General features: G+C 41.6%; 1 protein-coding gene across 1 annotated transcript in view; it reads right to left on the bottom strand.

Moving 5' to 3' along the window:
* Nucleotides 1–296: 296 nt before the first annotated feature.
* The window catches only part of LRP2 (LDL receptor related protein 2), a 342,167-nt gene continuing 320,854 nt past the window's right edge, over nucleotides 297–21,609 (bottom strand). The window contains exons 72-79 of the mRNA XM_078681616.1: nucleotides 21,387–21,474; nucleotides 20,634–20,701; nucleotides 20,384–20,504; nucleotides 17,532–17,667; nucleotides 14,508–14,621; nucleotides 6,483–6,596; nucleotides 5,176–5,247; nucleotides 297–823 (exon numbers count right to left, since the gene is read on the bottom strand). Of these exons, the coding sequence (XP_078537742.1) occupies nucleotides 659–823; nucleotides 5,176–5,247; nucleotides 6,483–6,596; nucleotides 14,508–14,621; nucleotides 17,532–17,667; nucleotides 20,384–20,504; nucleotides 20,634–20,701; nucleotides 21,387–21,474 (878 nt within the window). The 3' untranslated portion in view covers nucleotides 297–658. The remainder of the gene's footprint in view (nucleotides 824–5,175; nucleotides 5,248–6,482; nucleotides 6,597–14,507; nucleotides 14,622–17,531; nucleotides 17,668–20,383; nucleotides 20,505–20,633; nucleotides 20,702–21,386; nucleotides 21,475–21,609) is intronic.

Genomic DNA, 21,609 nt, shown 5'->3' with positions numbered 1-21,609 from the left:
CCAGAGTGCAGTGCCGAGGGGGCCCCCTGGAGCTTGGGGGCCCCGGCAGTGCAGGGGCTGCAGGGGCCTTTGTTACGCCCCTGAGTTGAGCTTGTAACTAATACCTTAGCGCTGCATTCCACCTAACCCGTCCAAAAGTGAGCAAAGGAGTATGATGAGGACACGAACCAGGGCGGCTAGGACCTACCGTTGGCCTAGCGGCCTCTTTGTGTGTGTGTTTGTGTGTTAGGATTTGACTTCCAAAGTATCCGTAACTGAGTTACCACATTACACACAGAACACACATTTTTTGAGGTTGAAAATTTTTATCATCCCCTACCGAGGCAACCACAAATCCTGCTAACATTTTTGTCAGCAGCAACAAGAGCGAGATAATTATTTTTTTAACAAATTTACAAATATACAATATATTTATAACATTATTTTCAGACAGCTTCAGTGCAAAGATATACATATAGTACACAGTGATCATTGTTCATAAACACAAGGATTGGCATAGAGTAAGTTGTTAAACACAAGGCATAGCTTCAAGAGGCCTCTTCCGCTATGGGGTCAGAGGAATCTTAAAGCATGGAATGTTAACCTCTTATTTCATCTGTTTTTTACAAAAATATGTGCAAATGTTTTTTTTGTACTTCTTCCCTAATGGATGCTATGGTTATACATCAGAGTCCTCCTTTACAAGGGTGGCTGTGTCTTTGAATGTGTCTTCTGTCGGCACATAAGCATGCTGTTGGTCTATTCTTAGTGGGGGTTTCGCTTGTGGCGAGGATGTTGATTGGTCAGGACCATCTTCTATGCCGCCTTTTTGTTCTTTGTCCATCTGTAAAATTTATAAAGGCAATAGAATTAAAAAGATGAAAACATAAGTTGTAGTATTGTCCTCATTTTTATCCTCAGAAAAATAATAAAAGGGTTAGAGCATGTGCATGAATCAATAACCATGGGTGTCAATGCTGCTCTTGAAATGTGTCCCGTAAGTGAGCCAGGCTGTTACTTGCACTTTTTGGAGACAGTGATTAATGTAGGGACATCTTCATGGGGATACGTATTAGGACATTTCCTCTATATAGAGGAGGTGTCCAAGGTAATAATCCTGATAAGCAAGATTTTTTGACAGGGGGTGAATGTTTTGATTTGTTCTGCATTCCGTCCATCAATTGTGTGTCTTTTGCTTTCTCGCCCGGAGTGCGCGGTCCAGCGGGACTGAAATGACCAACAAGAAAAAAATTCCTTCCTGCCAATCAGAGCACTCTATTTTTTAAAATTATTGAGCTGTAGCACTCCCACGGGTCTAATCATCCAGATACCACTGTAATTTTAACCCCTTCATGACTATCAAAAGCGCCAATTTAAACACACATTTTATGACAATGACTGAGCAAATTTACACCAAATAAAGTAAAGCATGCTTTCTGAGTAAAGTTCTAACTGTCTGTCAAATTTGGTGTAATTCTGTTAAGCCATTTTTTCTGCATTGCCTCTCAAAATTTCCTATGATAATTAAAATGGGAAAACAATGTTTAGGGATCCCACATTTTCTCGGCTCCGGCTTGATGATCGCCCAAAACCTTGCAGAAAGGAGGAGCTGAGGTGGATTCACTTTTCTTCAAAGGTTTTGTGGAGATCTGACAAACAGCACCAAAGAAATTAGCAAAACAAAAAATGATCTTCCCACGGAAACTCAGTCCTAACTATAACCACACAGTGCCGCCCACCACTGTGGGTGTGTTTGTGTATATGCATACACAGTGTATAGTTATGGCTCAGTTGCACATACCCTTAAAATATTTTTTTTTAATTTGCCCATGACTTTTCACCCCATGGACACCCCAGCACCCAATTTGCCTGCTGCTTGGCATAGTCAGCTGAGGTTAGACATGCCAACTTTTTGCACGGATCTGTGTACAGGAAAAAAAGTTAAGGGGGAATGAAAATATATGTCTCCCACAGGAAATTTTGCACATGCCGACAGACGAAACCACTGAACATGTTTGCTTCAAACGTGACATGAATATAGAACTTTACTCAGAACGCAGGCCCTTTCTGATTTGTGGTTTTAGAGTTGGAATCGCTGATCTGAGTGATGTGATTAGCTAGGCACAAGAGAAATATTTCTGTTGCGGCCGGCATTTCAGAAGGGGGGACATGGTGCTGTGAACTGGAGAAAAGTTAACAGGCCAAAAAAGGGTATGGGTGTGCTTACTCTCACTTCCAAGTCATAGCAGGGCACCCTCAATGGACCCCCTTTGGAGTAAATTGAAAAAATAAAGAGTCACAATCTTTGCGGATCCTATGCATTTTTCACAGTTCTCTGACACCTAAAATGACAGCAAGAATCTGTGGTATCAAGATAAGCAGCACAGACATTGGGAGTCATTTTAAATATTGAGGATGCTTGAATCCTGAAAAGCACTTGCAATTTTTCTCGAGAAAGCCCAACTCACGGCTAGCTTTTAATACCCATGCATCACCTAATACAAAATTCACAGATAGGGTTTCGGAACTATGATCATACTAAAGCAGGCGCATGGGTCAGAGAAGCTTTCCCTGAGTTTGCAGTGCCCAGACTTGAAGCTTGTCATGGATTCATGGTACCACATAACGAAATAAGAAATTTCCGAATCCAAATCAATGAATGGAATAATGCAAATCACGACCTGACCAAAGGCCAAGGTGTGTGGTCTAAGCATTATGCATAGAGGGATTTGACCGTGTAGCGACAGGAAGCAGGAAAGAGGCAGAGATGACAGAAGCAAACACAAAACACAACAGTAGATGCTATTGAGAAGATCAACATGCCTACTGCAACATCATACAGTCCACAACAGCTTATTTTAAACTCACCAGCTGCCACTCACTCGGCTTCAGTGGCATGGCCAGAGCATCATGGACCTTAATAAAAACAAGTAAAGTAGGCTTCCCTGATTCCAGGCTGGGAAGTAAAAAACAACAAGACTGAGGTTTCATGGGCCCCTATGACCCCTTTGGAGTGGTGCAACTGAACATGCTGCAATAATTATAGCTACAAATCTGCCCAGTACTTAAATTAAGATTGATTTTCTGAAATTCTAGCCCTTAAGAAGGCAATAACACTCCACTGATCAGCAGGATACCTTCATCCTAAGAAGCATTCAAAAGAGAATTGCAGAACCTCATGTGTCACTTTCTCCCATGAATGGACCATCATGGGCCATTAGGTACTGACACAACCTAACTTTCTCATGTTGCTCTCTCCTGTATGATATTGTTTTTAATCTTGGGGTTTTAGTTATAACCTACCTTCTTCCTCTTTTACTTCGCTACCCCCTCTTTTATCTTGCTGTGCTATTGTGAGGTTTTTTTTATATTATGTTACATCTGTTACTCCTTAGTATTCATATTTATTATCCATTTTGTTAATCTTAGAAATAGTAGCTATTTCTTTGTGGATACTCTTTAAATACGCTTATCTCACCTACAGTTGCTGCTTCCACCGCCTTTGATAACCTAGGGCCATATGTAGGTAAATATGAAATATCGATTTCTTAATAACGAATTAAACCGATTCGCTACTAAGAAATTAGTATTTCCTATGTAGGTAAAGATACTGAATCCTTAATATTCCTTATTACCAAATCGGTAATTGAGATTCGGTAATAAGGAATACCTACCCATTCATTTCTATGGGTTGGAGGCCCATAGGAATGAATGTGAAGACATTCACTATTAGCGATTCGGTATTACTGAATAGCTAATAGCGGGAGCACTTCAAGGGTGCCAGGGTGTAAAAAGGACACCCTGTTGCACCCCTGAAATGTGATTGTGTGCACATGTGGCGCACATACATACCTTAAGGGCATCAATGTGTGCCACATGGCACTGAACAATAAACAAAAAAGTGATTTTTTAAAGGAAGTCAGTAATTACCAACAACTTGATGTTGGTGGTAATTACCGATTTCTTAAGGCTCAAAAGCACTCTTTAATGTGCTTCCTACATTGCCTTTAAGGAATCGGTATTAATGATTCCTTAAGTGCAAGAGCAATAAGGAATCGGTATTTACCGATTCCTTATTTACCGATTCCTTATTTACCGATTCCTCACCTACATTAGGAATGGCTAAATACCGGTTGGTAACGCTGAAATTTGCTGAATTTTGGCGTTACCAACCAGTATTTAGCCCATAATCCTTTGTCACTGTACATACTTTACTTCACTATATGCAGCCTTTGCCGCTTTATGGAAAATTCTCAAAGGCTTAACCGCTCATGAAAAACCATCCTCATGTAAAGCATTCTGCCTCCCAAAGGGGACTGTCAGCGCTTCAAATAACTGGTAATGCGAGTGTCATATTAAACACCAGCCATGAATATGATTCACAGCTCTCCCATTGGCTGGTCAAAAATATCTAAAGATATATCTACATCTGAAGCAACTTCGGTGCCTCCAAAAGTATTAATAGAAATGGGAGATTAGAGAATGGTCTGGAGTGCAAAAGCAACATTTATGGTCATTATAAACTCTTTTCAGCAGTGTCTTTCAAATACGTCCCTGAAAACGGAAGATAACGCGCCTTCATTCAGAGACAACAGAGGTGGCCCCATACTGCAACTATAATTCACACGCTCCATATCCAGATGGACTACTCAAGTCGATGTGAGAATCTCAAGGGCAACCCTTTTCTCAAACTTGAAACCTTTGCCTCTGAGGTTCTTTTCTTCAGTTGTCTACAATGAGTAATATGGTCCACTTTAGAATAATTAGCCTGAAGCGGTGGAAGAACCATTTGTGCATTCTTCAAAGCAGTAACTGTGTGGCCATTATATTTACCTAAATTATTATTATTATTATTATTATTATTATTATTATTATTATTATTATTATTATTATTATTATTATTATCATTATTATCATTATTATTTTTATTATTTTTGTTGTTGTTATTATTATCATTATTATTTTCCTATTGTTATTGCTATGATCGTTGTTGTGCCATTATTATTATTATTAGGATAATAATACTACTACAAATAATATTAAGAAGAAGAAAGCGAAGGAGAGGGAGGAGAAGGAGGATGGGAATAGTAGGTATCCATCTGTGGTATCAGGGCAGCTGCTTAGCCAGAAGCAGGGATCACAGACAATTACTGAAAATGCAAAGCTCCAACGAAAATGAAAAGAGAGAAGCATTACCTCTCCGTATATTGGGTTTTCAAAGTTAGTGCTTTGTTTCAATTTTCTTTTAAAGAAACTCCACTTTGACTCCTGCAAGATAAAAAGGCACCTTAGCACGAGATTAAGAAATGGGCAAGGCTTTTCGAATAAAAGGTTACTACACATAAATCAAACTCTGTAAAAAGCAAAAGATCATAACGGGCTATTCAGAAATCATGCAATTGGTTTAAAGGGACATCTCGTTGCAGCAATCTTGGATTTTTAAAAATACCACGCTTGCACCCAAGAAAAATATTTAGTTTAGGCTCTATAATTTTTTTTTTATTCTAATATTTTTTCCAGATAATATTTACTATTACAAGTAATACAGTCAACCGTCAATACTGGACAAGGATGGAGTTCTAATGACCTGGTCTCTCATGCATCTCATTGGCAATGGCCAGGTGTCGCTACAAAGGTCGACTGTATTTCTTCCTGCCCCTCAAGGAGAGAGGGAACAGGTAGAGCAGTATGAATACTAATGTAAAGCAGACTAGCATTTCTAGAAGAAGGGCAGGTTAGATATCAGGCTCAAAAGAATAATATATGTTTTACGGATATGATGGTCATGACAAAAAGAGGGAAACGACCTTTACACTGCGGTGATTACGCTGCAATGTCATTACAACGCGGTCGTATCAACGACCGCGTTGTTAGCACTCACTGCCATTACTATGCAAGTCATTACATCGACTTGCAGTAGATGGCGCGCTAACCTTAGGAATAGTATTTTGATGCATTCTCTGGACTACCATCTATGGTGAATCTAGGAATGTACCAAAATCCACCAGTGGATGCATGGGAACACTCACGCTCCACTCATGACTTGCGCTGCCTTTCTTTACTCCAGATTTAATAAGCACCCAGGGCCATGCAAGCTGGCCTTGCGTGGCTTAGTAAATCTCGTTTAGGTTTAAAGTGCACTTGCGCTACCTTGCGTGGCTCACGGGTGTTGCAAAACTTTGATAAATATAGCCATATGTACCTTCAAAGGGTCCAGAGTATGGACAGAAATTGGCAGACTGAACAACATGGGCTGTCTGCTTCTGCCATGGTTTTTTGAGTGTTTTTCTATAATTGCAAGAGTATATATGCACAGCGACAACAGCCAGACTACGTTACAGTATGTGGTCCTTCAAACTCCACTCTGCCCCATAGCTACTGTAGTTTCTCAGATCAATGCCACTCCCCAGTGAGACAGGAAGTAACTGTGGGTATTTTAGTTCTGAAGACCATTTCCATACATTCATTTATCAGGTGGGTAAAATGAATGAGCATGTTGTTACCTGTGCAGTATCTGCACTTGGGGAAGGTTTCGGTGGAGCGAAAGATTCTAGAGTAGCATAAAAAGGATTCTCAAAACTTCCTCCAGCTGCGTCTCCAGTATTTGTGATTGTTGTCTGGAAAAGAAAAGCAAAGAGACATTAGCTCATAAATTTGCAAAGCAGAGTCATCATTGGCTCCATAAGCATGCACCGTAACTGTGATACATTGCAAATGTGATAATTTAGTGACCCTAACATCAGTAGTTTTTGTCAAAATGTGTGTTTTCTATTTTATGATGCTGTGTTATCTATTCTATTTATTTTTATTGTATTTGACAGATTTTTATATTGCAAGCTTGTGATATGCTGCCACTCTCTGTTTTATGTCAACAGTAGTACTGCAAAGACATTTCTGATTTCAAATGCTGCATTTTTCATGGAGAAAAGTGCTGCAGAATAAAAAAAAATCCTCAGTATTAATAAATATTATGTACAGTGTGTATTCTAGTGCTTGTCAATGTGATTTCATGAAATATATAAACACAACCACATGGTTTTTAGTCTGCTTTTTCTAATGGTTTCAGAACCAGTTATCTGTCACGCATCTCTGTGAATTTTGAGGCATTCATCATAGAAATTATTTCATGTCCATAAATTATTTCTTATGTAACAGTGTCAGATTCTACTGAAAAGGCATTTTTTGTTTGCTTAAATTGTGATGCCTGTTGAAGAGGCTGCAAAGATGCAGGGGGTAAATGTTCTAATCATTGGTTTCACGTGGGGGCTCCAAAAGAACATACAGTACCACAAAAACAAAAATATAAAAAAATTTCTTGCAATGCTCATGGACCCCAGGCAAGGTTTTTCGACCAAAGGACCTGTCAGCCGGCACACGGGCTGGGAAATAAAAACCCAGATCATGTTCTTCTGCAGTCATCCTCTGCTGTGAATGGCCAAATGCCATGTGCTGTGAGGACTGGCGGCCTGTGGGAATTGATCTTCACAATGATTGGTTTCAGACCCTGGCCTCAGGTAACGAAAATCTCAGTGCACTCTGCCATACACCTTGTAATTTGGAGGTTGCTCATGCAGTTGATTGGAAACAGGACCTACATCCAACCCTCACTGTCCATCCTTGGGCAAAGGGATATGGCCAGACCCTGTGCCTGGCCAGCAATATGCACAATAGAAGGACTTGTGCAGTGGGAAAGAGCTGCACAGAATTGTGGGTGCTGGGCTTCGCTGAAGACAAGGTCCTGTGGCCAACTCCAATGCAAAATGTCAAAAGTCCTGCTGAGCAGTGGCTGACTGTTGGGTGGTATGGACCGCACCAACAAACTTAGAGGAGGAATAGCCATCATCCACAAAGAGATCATACGGTGTACCACCACCACCGACAACACCATCATCCCCATGGATTATCTCAACTTCAAGTTCCGCACGGACGACAAGACAACCATCAAAGGCACCCACACAAACCGACCACCAGGCCTACACTCCAGCTTCTGCAACACCATTGCAGACTTCATTGTGCCCCTGGATTTAAACTCTAAGGACTACATCTACTTTGGTGACCTACATTTCCAAATCGATGACCACAACAACAAAAACGCTGCACACCTCCTCAACAGTATTGGCAGTCTAGGATTTACGCCAGATCATTCAAAACCCTACACACACCGCAGGACAGACACTGGACCCAATTTTCACCTCCATCAATCGCATCAAATACAGCCATGTTACAGAGCTCACATGGATGGATTAATCCATTGTCGACGTCAGCTTCTCCAGCACCCACACCGCCCCTCCCAGGATGACCAGTGCCCCCCACTGGAGGTGGAACAAAATCTCAAAGACCAGCTGGGTGAATGCACTCAACACCTCCAACCCTGCTACTGCCACCAACCATAAACGGGGAGTGAAAAACTTTCATGTTTGGATCACAAACTGCGCAGACAACATCATCCCCATCAAGAGTAACATCCACAGTAAATACTCAAAAAAGAGTAGTTGGTACACCCAAGAACACAGAACAGCAAAACAGTTGGAAAGGAGATGCAGCACCAGTAAGGACACCTCCGACAGGGCAGCCTTCAAGACCTCCCTCAACCTCTACCACCGCCTGCTGAGGGCAATAAAAAAGGCAGCCCGTGCCGCACGCACTGCAACCAGAGCCAACACCAAGGAACTTTTCAACATTGTTAAGGAATTCTCCAACCCAGCTGCCAGTGAGAAGAACATAACACCCTCACAGGAGCTGTGCGACAACCATGCCTACTTCTTGCACAAGATCGCAACCATATACAGAAACTGCAAACCTCAACCCACACCTATGGACTTCCTCAGTAGATACACCACCACCGTAACTGACATGAACCACACACTGACCCCTTGGAACATCCTCTCCACCCAGGACACCGCCTCCACCATGAAATCTATTACCTAGGGAGCTCCCACTGACCCATGCCTGCACCACATCTTCAACCTCAGAAACCAAAGTCTCGGCCAGGAGCTCACCACCCTACTCAACACCTCTATCACCACCGCAACATTTCCCGACAACTGGAAACACGTCAAAGTCAGACCACTATTCAAAAATTGCTCAGCCAACCCCTGCAAACTCAAAAACTACCACCCAATCTCCCTGCTCCCACTCCCAGTGAAGGTATTGGAAAAGATCATCAACTATCAAGTTATGACACGCTTGGAGTAGATAGAACCAGCTGCTCAACACCTCCCAATCCTACTTCCGCAGCAATCACAGAACCAAAACCACCCTGATCGGAGAAACAGCAGCTTTTACCCTCCTCACCCTCTCATCAGCCTTCGACACTGTATCCCACCACACATTGATTAAAAGACTCCACCTCATCAGCATCCAAGGGGACGCACTCAGATGGATCACCTCCTTCCTCACTGGAAGAACCCAGAGGATCCAGCTCCCAACTGTCACCTCTGAACCCACGGAGATCACCTGTGGTGTCCCTCAGGGCTCATCCATCAGCCCCACTCTCTTCAAAGCATATATTACCCAACTGGGCAACATCGTCATATCCCACTGTCTCAACATAATTTCCGAAGCAAACGACACCCAACTCATCCTCTCACTCACCGATGACCCCACCGCCACCACAACAAACTTCCATAGGTACATGACAAACATCTCTGACTACATTAGAACAACTGCCTAGAGCTGAACACAGACAAGACAGAAGTACTGATCTTTGGCAACAGCAGCAACACATGGAACGACTCCTGGTAGCCATCAAACCTAGGACCCACACCCACTCCCTCTAACCACACCAGAAACCTCGGAATCATCATTGACACGCTCACCATGAAATCACAGATCAACACCATCTCCTTCACCTGCTTCCTCACTCTGCACATGCTACGTAGGATTTTGAAGTGGCTACCCTTACAGATGAGATGCGCCGTGACACAAGCGCTCATCGCCAGCCAACTGGACTATGGCAATGCCCTCTATGTAGGAATTGCCTTACACCATCTACAGAGACTTCAGACCATACAGAAAGCCACAGCCGGACCCAGCCTTCCCCGATGACCCCACATGAATGAATGAATACCTTCTTCTATAGCGCATGGCTACTCTTGAGCATCCCAGCGCTGTAAGACCAAGGGAACAGGAAGACACTATTGAAACAAGTGTGTCTTTAAACGCTTCCTGAAAGCGAGATGATTGGACTCATGCCTGATGTTATCTGGGAGTGCGTTCCATTCTTTAGCTGCATGCACAGAGAGCCGGCGGCCACCCATCCGCGCCAGCTTTATCCTGGGAACTACCAACAAGTTCCGCTGGTTGGATCTCAGAGATCTCACTGATCGATGGCGACAGAAGAGAGGATCCAGAATCTGCGGTCCAGCGCCATAGATGGACTTATGCGCCAAGCACAATGTTTTGAAAGTAATCCTTCCCTTGATGGGTAGCCAGTGGAGATGTTGAAGTGCGGCTTTCGCTGAGCATCTTTTGGGGACTTTCATGAGCAGCCGAGCGGCACAGTTCTGCACCGATTGCAGAATTTTTATGGTGCCGACTGGAGCTCCCATATAGACGGCGTTTGCATAATCCAGCCGCGACAAGATCAGCGACTGGACCAGCAATCGTCTGGCTTCGAATGGCAGGAGGTCTAGGACTTTTTTTAAGACTCTCAACAGCCCGTAGCAGGTTGCAGCTACCTTTTTAGCCTGATAGTGAAAACCAAGGGAGGAATCTAGCCAGATCCCCAGGCTTTTTATGTGAGTCTTGGGTGCACATCACACTTCACCTCAGGAAACATTAACCACCGCCTGAACTTCTACCAACCATTAAGAAGACTATGTTCTGCCTCCCTTTCACTTGTCCATACTCCGCGCATCTACTGAAGCAGAAGTGAAGGATGCTCCTTCTCCCACATCACAGCATGCACCTGGAACAGCCTCCTCAAGCACCTCCGGACCATCATCTCGTTTCCAGAATTCAGAATGGCCCTCAAGACCTGGCTATTCAAATAAGCTTCCAGGGCATGCAAGTGCCTAGATACTCTATTGGCTGATTAGCCAGTCTTTTATAAATCCTGAAGATTGATTGATTGATTGGGCAAGTTCTTTTATTGACCAGCTGTCAACCTATGCTATCCAAGCGGAAGGTTTGTGAAGCAGGCATCACCCATGTGGGTGTTTGCTGCAGGGCCTGCACAGGTGGTGTTGTACTGCCTAGACTTTGGTCTGACACTGTGACCTACTTACCAGGCCACCACCCCATGTTACATATTGCTGAATGCCTTGCAAATTGAAGTTGGCCTCGTGGTAATCTCGAAGCTGCACCTGCATAGAGGCAATTGCTTTGTTTTAGCCTTTGTTCAGACCTAGAACTCCACCCACTCACTAGGCAAAAAACCACCTCTGAGCCAAACTGGGTGTAGTGTGGCTTGGCCACCTCTGAGTTGCAAGGAGGGCCTCACCAAAGACAACAACCTGTAGACAAGCTTTGGCTTCTGGAAGAAGTATGCACCTAGCTTCAATTATCATTCAATGATTAAACACTGTTTTCATTAATATTCCAGATTTAAAAATAATAGGTTCTTAGGCAATGAAAACTAAATTGTTTATTGAAAGAGTTAAAAGAAGATGGACTGAGCAGTTCTCTTCTGAATTTCTCAGACGTCCTTCTATACTTTGCAAGTGTTAGACCTGACAGCCTGAGGGTGGTCTTTCCTCAAACTTTTTGCCTACCGCTTCCACTTTTCTAAACTCTTTTTTGCTGGCTTTAGTACTCGGTCCACTTTACCACTACTAACCGGTGTTAAATTACTTGTGCTCTCTCCCCTAAACATGGATATATTGTCTCATCTCCAAATTTCATATTTAATGTACTTATAAGTCCCTAGTAAGTGAAATACATGTCCCTTGGGCCGGTAAATTAAAGCCTTATGTGCAGTCAGAAGTTGTGCTGCTTCCCTAAATGGTGTTGCATACATTCGTGAAAATAAAATATTAACAATGGACTTACTAAGGGAAGTCTTTCAAAGAAAAATGCACTATGCCTGAAAGGAAATATAAATTAATCTGAATCAAAGTCATCTCCCGTTTTGCAAAGTGTTTGTGAGTCCATGGACCCTCCCAACTGTTCAGTGGGCTTCATCCTTCCCAGAAACCGGAAGCCCACTGTCATCAGTGTGCAGGGCAATGGGCCTACCTTTTAACACCATGGGCACTTATTATCAATCCTGAGTTATGACTCACACACATAATAAGTATATAAAACATTAATAACCCAAATACCATCACTCCACAGGAAACAAAATCCACTGCATTATTACAGGAGGTCATCAGTAAACAATGGTATTCCTTTTTGCAAAGTCATAGGATTCTTAATGAGGTCCAAACGGGGTTCCTTCATTCGCATGGTACTGAGACCCTTTAGTGTCGGTCCTCAATGATCTGTCAGTTCTGCATACCAGGGCTGTTTTTCCACCTTCTTTCTGCTGTATTAGTGTAGGAGTGGGTGCAACTCCTTGAATTTAACTCTGCGGAATTCTATGGAGTTGTATAAAACTCTGTTAGATTCAGTAGAGTTCTGCCAATGGGCAGAAATAGGCATGTTGCGCTGCTTGCACTGTGATGTAGCGCCCATAGCGTGTTCCGCTCTGAGAAATCAGAGAGAATGGCTCCATGCAGAAGATACTCAAGTTGATGTTGCTGCCACTCGAGTAGATTTTCTAAGCGGTCAAAATTTAGAGTTCAAATTTTCATCTCAGGGTGATTCTCAGGGCTCCTTAATTAGCCCTACTCTCTCCAATCAATATGTGTGCCCTTTGGCTATGCTCGTTTAGTTTAAAATGTTAATGTTATGCTGACAACACTCAGATCTTGGCAACACAAGATAAACGTTTACAAAATACTGTCTCTATTTACAATTATTCTTTTCACTTTCGATTGTGGTTGATTAACATTTCATATGTGACTTTGCCACTACTGAAGATTCGAAAACGCTAGTCAAACTCCACGCTGGAAAAAGTTTTGTCTTTTTATGATGGGTACAAGACCAGCAGCAGAAGCAGCAGTGGTGATTGATATTTTGTCGTAATGCCCCTATTATTTGTAAAAACATTACTTTGAAAAAGGTGGTTTTGCATGGACATCAGTTGGCTGAATCAGCAGGTGCTATTCAACGTATCATTTGCTCCTTAAACATTCCACTTGATACCATTGGTTTAACCCCTTCCATGCTCATGATGAGCTCAGCTCGTCATGCAGTACACTGCTCGTGTGCTTATGACGAGCTGAGCTCGTCATGAACAAGGGGATCCAGAAAATGTTAGCACAGAGGGGGAATTGCTGCAGCAGTCAAGGTGTTAAAGAGTCACAAAGGTAGTAACAGAAATAGAAGGTAAGCAGCCACATTTACTCTCTTTTGTTTTCAGTCTTTACCATCCGCTATATGTATCAACAAACCATTTTGCATTTCCTAAATAGCGAATTTTAAGGAATCGCTATTTAGGAAATGCAAAACGGTATGTATGTACAAAATCGCTTTCCAATAGCGATTCCTTAGCATTCCTTAATTTGAGATTAGCAAATTGTCAATCGCAAATTACCCCTTCATTTCCATGGGCCAGGAGGCCCATAGGAATGAAAGTGCAATTTGCAATTAGCAATTTGCTGATCGCAAATTAGGGATTTTTCCAAGGGTGCAGGGGTGTCTCAAGAACACCCTGCTGCACCCCTGAAAAAGACATTTGGGGGCATATGGCGCACATACATGCCCTAAGGGCATGTATGGGCGTCATATGGCACCTTTGGTTTTTTTCAAAAAAGCTTTTTGATAAGAATTCGCAAATTACCACCAACTAGAAGTTGGTGGTAATTTGCTAATCCTTAATGGCATTTTTGGCATATTATTTGTTTGATACATTGCATTTAAGGAATCGCAAAATTTGCAATTCCTTAAGTGCAATCGCAAAATAAGGATTAGCAAATTTTGCTATTCCTTATTTTGCATCAAACTTGTTTGATACATTCCATTTGTCTAATTAGCATTCGCAAAGGCCGAAATTCGCAGAATTTCGGCCTTTGCGAATGCTAAATAGCTTGATACATATAGCGGCATGTCACTAACCACACAACTGAAATTAAGAGGCCATTGAAGGTCTAAGGGCAGAACAATGTTGGTCAACAATGTGATATTACCAGCAATCAAAGAGTGGGTAATGATACTCTCACTACACTACTTAGTAAATCTACATCCATGCACCGTGACCCTTTAGAACACTAACAGTTTTGAGGCTTTTCCAATAGGGGCTGCATTGATCTACTGCATTGCTCCGTAAACATGAATTTGTTTGCCGCCGTCCCTCCTGCCCAGACTACCTAAATACCTGAAGAGCATGTCACTCCATGACATAAAAGAGGGGGAAAGGTGACAATGACAGATCAAACACTGTAAGGCAGACAAAAAGTGCCTTAAAGGGCCTCAATGTTTGTTGAATGATGAGATACAGATCAGAAATACATTGCTTTAAATTTCAGTTGCCAATTCCTTCTCACCTTGGGCGGCTGGTCCACTGTCACAACACTAACGTTGCCTTCTCTGCTAGTTAAGTACAGCGGATTTTCAAATGTAATAGGTTGCTTTCCTGGATCTACAGTAAAACTATCACTCTAAGAAAAAGGAAACAAGAAGAACAAAACTAGTTAGTGTGAATTAGTTACATGTACCATTTTATCTGACTTTCCATGTCCCACAAACATTTTGGCCAATACAAAGATTTAAACATTAAACATAAATCTATACCAAAGTCCATGTTTGCTAGGGTGCAAGAGTGAGTGGGTAAAGCAGGAGTGATAAAGTGAGTAAGACAGTGAGGGAATGTATGAGTAAACAAGATTGCTTACAGCACAACTCCACATAGCAAACTGTCAATTGTAGCTAACAGCAAACGCATTTAGAAATCAGTAAAAAAAAAAAAAGTATATCATACATTGATTGAAAGCAGTATTGGTTAATTCAGTATTTTGTATGGATGTTTCACAATCATCAAATCATTTATGTTTACTTAGACAATTTTGAAGATCGGCTTAACGTAGTAAAAGTATATTTTTAAGATTTAATGGGCTGATACTAATGCTATTTGTCGAATAGACAGCAAAATGTGTGCTTTTCCTACATTGGCTTTATTCTCAGTGGCCAAAGGAATTACTATGCTTCAAGGTGCTTAGAAGAGTGAATTGTGATTAGCATTTAAGACTCTACTCCTTCATGCTATGCTTGTTTTGGTGAGTCAGCTAAGGGGTATGACTAGATAGCGCTTAAAAGAGACCTTATTTTACATGGAAGAGATTGTAAATCAATCCTAGATTAATTGAGCGAGTGGTAAAGTACCATGACAGTACACAGAGAGGAGGTAACTGGTAAACTTTAGGAAAAAGTGAGCAAAGTATAGAAATTTCCGAGCTACAGTGTCTTAAGGGGATATCAGAATCATAGATGATAATATAACATTTGCAAATGTTACCTTTCATAGTAGAGAGAGCAAGGAATGGTTAGTAGTGTGCATAGGCATGAAAACAGATATGAATCCTAGAGTCCAAGAAAGGACATTGATGGGCTTTAACAATATGTGCGGGATTGGTTTTCCTCTAACGTCACTGGGGTAATAAGCATCAGTGTGCGCAATCCATGTTATTCAGAGTTCCTTAAACTTCAAAAGGGATTCAAATACCCTCTACATTGTTTCAGAATTCTTTGGTGCATAGCAATATCTGGATTGCAATATCGGTATTTCATAAAAAAATAACTCATTCACCTGATGTGACCCTTAAAATTGTCTACTTGTGAGTACCATCTGAAGGGAATGATGTAACTACCAGGTGATCACTAGTAAGCAGTGTCAGTGCTTAACACACACTTGAATATTCAAACTTTGAGTCATAATAAACATCAGACTTCATCATGCAGTGATTATTAAAGTTCAGAAGAAAAATCAAAATACACGTGTGAGTATTGGCCCGGAGTATATTTGTTCACTTCATGTTTGAACCCACAGTTTATTGTAATGTGCTGTATTGTAGCATTGGTAGTGCACTTCCTGAGACTATGTGGCTCACTGAAGAACTTATGTACAAGGGTGGAATACTACATCACGTTAATATGTGGTTGGACATGTATTGTCTTTGCTCTGAGTCTATGTAACAAGTGTGTCAATGTCATGGTGATGACCCTCAAAGTAGAACAGCTGCTGGCATATTTTTCCCAACATTTTTCTGGATCACAACCCTTATTCAGTTCCATTTTTGCCTAAACTAGTTCACTCTTGTGTTTTAAAATCGTTAAAATGTCCTTGTGTCTGCCTTGAAATCCAGGTTTTGAACTACAGTGCTGGGACAAGGTAATTACTTTGCTGGGCAGCTGGTAGATCAAAGCCTTCCTCAGGGAAATAGGCCCATGGGGTGGGAGTAGCCTTCTCCTGGGAGGAGAAGGGGCGGGGTTAAATCTCCATAAAGTGCCTATCTCTAATAAGCCTCGAAATGGTGTTTTTACAGAGGCAAATAAAGAGCAGGTAGACCTCTGGCACCAGTCGCTGGTCGGCTCCCTTTAAATCTTGGAGGGAAGAAACCAATTCTGGCTGCGGGAGGTAATCTCAGCAGATATGTTCTTCCCAACCATAGTTAAAATCACCTTCTTTGAAATTTCTAGAATACATCAAAGGAGGTTTGTACAGCCCAAGGAAGTGTCTATAAGGGATGGATCGATGATGTTGCATTCTTGGACTGTGTAGATTCTCCCACTTTCTATAACTCTCCAACGCCATTTTTAAACCATTGCACAATGGAAGAAAATGTGAGACAAATTGGAGAAATAGAATAAGATAGAGGGCCTAGCTTAATGATGAATGCCTGTATGGGTGAAAGAACTCTGGATTTGTACTTCTTGGACTTCTGTTTGACTCTGCTAAGACAGTAGGAGGGTGAGAAAATGTTCTCAGAAATTCCACCTTTAAAAATGTCATTTTAAAGAAAGAAAGACTTCTTTTCTTTATATTGCAAAATCATCAAATATGACATTATTTATGGCTTGAAACATTTTTGAACTGTGAAAACTTTTAAATTAGAATATGTCTTGCCAAATGCAATGCAAGAGCCAGACTACCTCTAAACTAATTTTGACTTGAATTATGAAATATTTAGCGTACACCGAGGATAACCACCATCTTCCATATCATGTCTGATACTATATCTAGTCCTGGAATTTTCTGAGACAGTCTAATATATTCGGGGAACTGTAGTCTAGTCTTGTTTAGCTTCTGCTGAACAAATTACACTAATGCACTTGAAAACACTGATTTGTAATTGAAAAGTTTAGAACTGGAAACAGTGTATGGAATGACATGGAGTGAAGTGGTCACTCTAGGTATGCAATCTGTGCATGCACACATTATTTGGAGGTATAGACCATGCTACTCTACAAAAGCATTCTAAAAATTTGATATGTTACTTACATTTTAATATATGCTTTATTCTTCCTATAGAAAGACATAAAAACCAAACATGTATTTGCAGATTGCAACCTACCAGTTGCATTGCTCTGTCTATGGTTGAGTCTGCACCAAAGCCTGACATGCCAACGTCCATAGTAATGTCTGTGCCAGATCGGAATGTAACCCCATTACTGCTGCTGTTCTCTGTCGACTTCACCAAACTGCTTAAACTAAAGAATAAACAATAAATAACTTTAGTAATCATGGCATTGTAAAGAGCATTTTCCAATATGGGAAACAGAAATACTTGGATGGCATATCAAGCAATGATCTGCAAAATTATCCGAATTCACCTTCTTAAACATTAGAAAGTTGAGGAAACTTGATGAAGTAGCTAAAAGCAGACGGCTCTCTACTCATTATCATGCATACTTGCTATAACTCTAAAAAAAATGGCGAAGAAGACTTTGTGCTCTTTTAGTGTCCAAATGATGCTGTTTGTTTACTTGAACTCCACTTTTTATGGTCTGGCTTGAAAGCGCAGCTGTCGCCAGACACTTAAGTGAAAACCACCAGGACAGGGGCTTTGGCTCCGCCCACATTTTGGGAGCCAGGAGTACATGTGTTGATTGGGCAGACGTTACGTGCTTCCACAAAAACAGTGCTTGCCCTCCAGCAGCTGTGAATATCTGTTTGTGCTCACATAATTGTCTGGCGACAGCTGTGCTGTCAAGCTACACCAAAAATATACTACATGCAAGCATGACCATAAACACATACAAATTACATATTGTGGTAATGAAAAAACACCTTGATACCCAAGTTGTGCCTAGTTTCTAGAGAAACAACCTCTTCTTTGTGAATGTTATGCTTTTGTTATACAGCAAGCTGCAGACACTTATGTAGCTTTTGATGATACAGCATGAAAACATGTGGTGCAAATGCCACCCGACAGGGCTTTCCCTCATGATTTAGTGGTCTGAGATGAGGCATAATGAGCTGTAAGAGAGTTACGCCCCATTTACACATTTTAGCTCGATTACCTCCAGCCTTCTGTTTGTGGTAATGCCACACGCTTTTGCATGGTGTGGGCAAATGTTATCACATCATAGATATAGAATACTCGACACATGCTGGTTTTACCATAAATCAAAATGTCACTACAAATGGTAAATTGGGAAATCAACTATGTAGTGGGTTTGAGTCAGCTTTGCTCTTTCACATGGACAACTAGCACATATCTGGGGGAACTATGGAGTGGAAGTCAAGAAATATTATGAAATATGCTGAGCATTGGGGAACTGGAGTGAGAATGATACACTACTATCCTCTCCCACTACCAGAGTAAACTGATATGGTCTCAGGAAATAAAATATCACAAAATGCAGGGATTTTTGGAATAGTGAATTAATACCAAATATGATAGAGCAAAGTGATTACCTACTCCTGGGAACCAGGGTGTAGTCGGTGAATTTCCCTGACTTTGCCCTATGTGTAGTTTCAATTTACCACCAACATTCACTGCAGTTCGATGTACATTCCATTATGGATGGTACAGTGGGTATAGGTAAGTGTACTTCCTTGCTATTGCCTGGGTAGCAGTGGGGTAACACAAGAGCCCCTTGTTGATCTACCTTTCCTGAGGCCTCTGGGAGCTGCAAAAAGAGGGATGTGCTGCCCAGCTGAGAGGAAATGAGCGCAGAGGTACATGGCACTGCAGAGGGAACATTCCCACCACAGCACAGAGCCCCTTTTTGCCAGCATTTGTTTTTTTAACTTCACCTGCTTTGTGGTTTGCAAAGCTGACAGAAACAAATGATTATGGTTTCAAGGTGTAAGACTTAGCAAATGTTCCCATAATTAAGTAGAAATTAGATCATCAAAAGAAGAACATGGCAGTATCTACAAGGTATGGCATATGCAGAGAGCACTTTCTCGCCTACTACAACAGAGCATAATAGGATGTAGAAGGAGGCAGATAAAGTATCTGTCTCCTCCTTTGGTCAATAAATCTTGAGTGCGTCAGACTTTGGTTTTAGTCCATCAAAAAGACACACAGCTGCGCATGTGCAAACAAAAACTTTACTGTCATATATTCCAGGTACCTATTGCAGCTCTTTCATGCATTCTTTACTATATCTTAATTTATCATCAGATAGTCGCTGAGTTATCCTTAAAAAAAAAAATGGTAATCTTAAGACTAGGTCATATAGCATATCCTATGCGCAAATTTGTATAATCCTTCAGAAGCTAATTGGTAATTTGCCACCAATTGATTTAAATTACTTCATAGTCATGAACAACTATTAATACCTAAGCCATTGCGTTGTCTGGAAAATACTGTCAGGCTATGCCTGTCTGACCCAAACCAGTGCACCACACAGGTCCTGAACACTGTGGATGGATGTATGATAGTACAACGCGGTCATTTTGATCACGGCACTTTGCATTGTGGATTTTACAATGCAAGTCGTTACAACAACTTGCGTTGGAGGGCGTGGATTGAGGATTATTATAATTTTCTATTCCAACTCCAGCCCACGTAACAGTAGGGAAGGTGTTGGAATAGAAAATCACAATATTCCTTAACCAAGAGCGCCATCCAAAGCAAGTCGTAGTAATGACTTGCGTTGTAATGGCAGCGTGGTAAAGGTCGTGCGGTGTAAACACAGCGTTGTAAATAATGTTTACCCTGTGGATGGGAGACAACATTCAAGCGGGTTCTCATTGACTGAAAAAAGTTAACCCTTCTTCGGTGACTGTTCCATCCTCCTCCGTACTGGCTGACACAAAGGCACCTTATTCTAGGATATATTTTTCAGGTTCTCAAGCTATAAAGCTCACATGATCTTAAAAAAGTCTTCCTCTAAGCAATAACAATAATATGTGGAACCAGCATAAATGTTGATCATTTTGCCTTCAGAGAAGTATGCATGTCAGACCTACCTCGGTAACTTCGGAAGTGGTGGTAAAAGAGAGCCCGTTTTTCTGTAGTTGAAGAAAGAGCCAACGGCAAGAGTTGCGATGACTATGATGACAATCACTGTGAGCAACACTGCTACCGCTGCTGTAAGGGAAAACACACAACATAAAAGAGAGGTTTAAAGCACTCTAACGAGGGGAATGTGACCGATAACTAGTGATGCAAGTGTGCTGCACATGACAGTGCTTCTTGTAACATGGTGTCTTGACTTACCTGTTCCAGGAGGGACACCCCGAGAGTATCCGATTTCACAGTAGCTTCCAGAGTAGCCAGGAACACAACTGTAAAGACAAACACCACAATAACGTGCATACCATGGGGTAAGTCATAACCTTATTTTCTATCTGACAATCTGAACCTTTTACTACTTTTTCTCTGCTATTTTCTGAACAAAGATGCATTAGCATTGACTATCATTCATGGTGGGCCAAGGGCTGCCATTCCCTTGATAATTTTAGTAAAGCTTTATCTCGCTATTACGTCAGCATGCTTCATCCTATTTTACTTGATACATTGATTGAATACCATCGAGGGCTCCCGTGCAGTTCACAGGAGGCAAAATGCCTCTTTCTGCAGAAGAACAGGTAGGAACCTAATGATGAAGCATGCCACCAAGGGGCAACCCTGGTGGGTAAGGGTTTACATATAAAAAGCATGATTTGCTTCCCTGGTACAGTATTCCTGTTAAGAGGGTAAGGCTCTTCAATTAGAGTATACTTTATGATTTTTGAGGAGGATGAGCCCGCACCTACATTACCTCTTCCCCCTTCACATTGATAACAGTATTTTTGCATCACAATATTTTTGTATCACAATATTATTTTCTGATATATATGTCTCCCGATATTTACACCTCGATATTTTGTCCAATACCATGCTCACACAGAACAATCCATTGGGAATGGTTTCCACTGCTGGCCGTCCTACTGGGTCATTTAATGGCAATATCGCAGCAGTTGGACTTACCTGCACTTCGGGAGATCACCTTCAATGGAGCACGTTCCTCCATGCATACACCTGCATGCGGGTGGCATTGTAGGGGGAGGTTCGATGGCTGAGGAAATGGGAAGCCATGCATATGTTAAATGAGCCCATTTGGCAAAGCAAGACATGCATATTGTACTTTTAATGCTAGGGGTGGAAGTGCTGAGGCTTTCTCAGTACATGCTAGGGTATATGAAACATTCAT

Source organism: Lissotriton helveticus, chromosome 3_1, assembly GCF_964261635.1.
Source record: "Lissotriton helveticus chromosome 3_1, aLisHel1.1, whole genome shotgun sequence".
In the NCBI taxonomy this organism is placed as follows: domain Eukaryota; kingdom Metazoa; phylum Chordata; class Amphibia; order Caudata; family Salamandridae; genus Lissotriton; species Lissotriton helveticus.
This window is presented reverse-complemented; position numbering and strand designations above follow the sequence as displayed.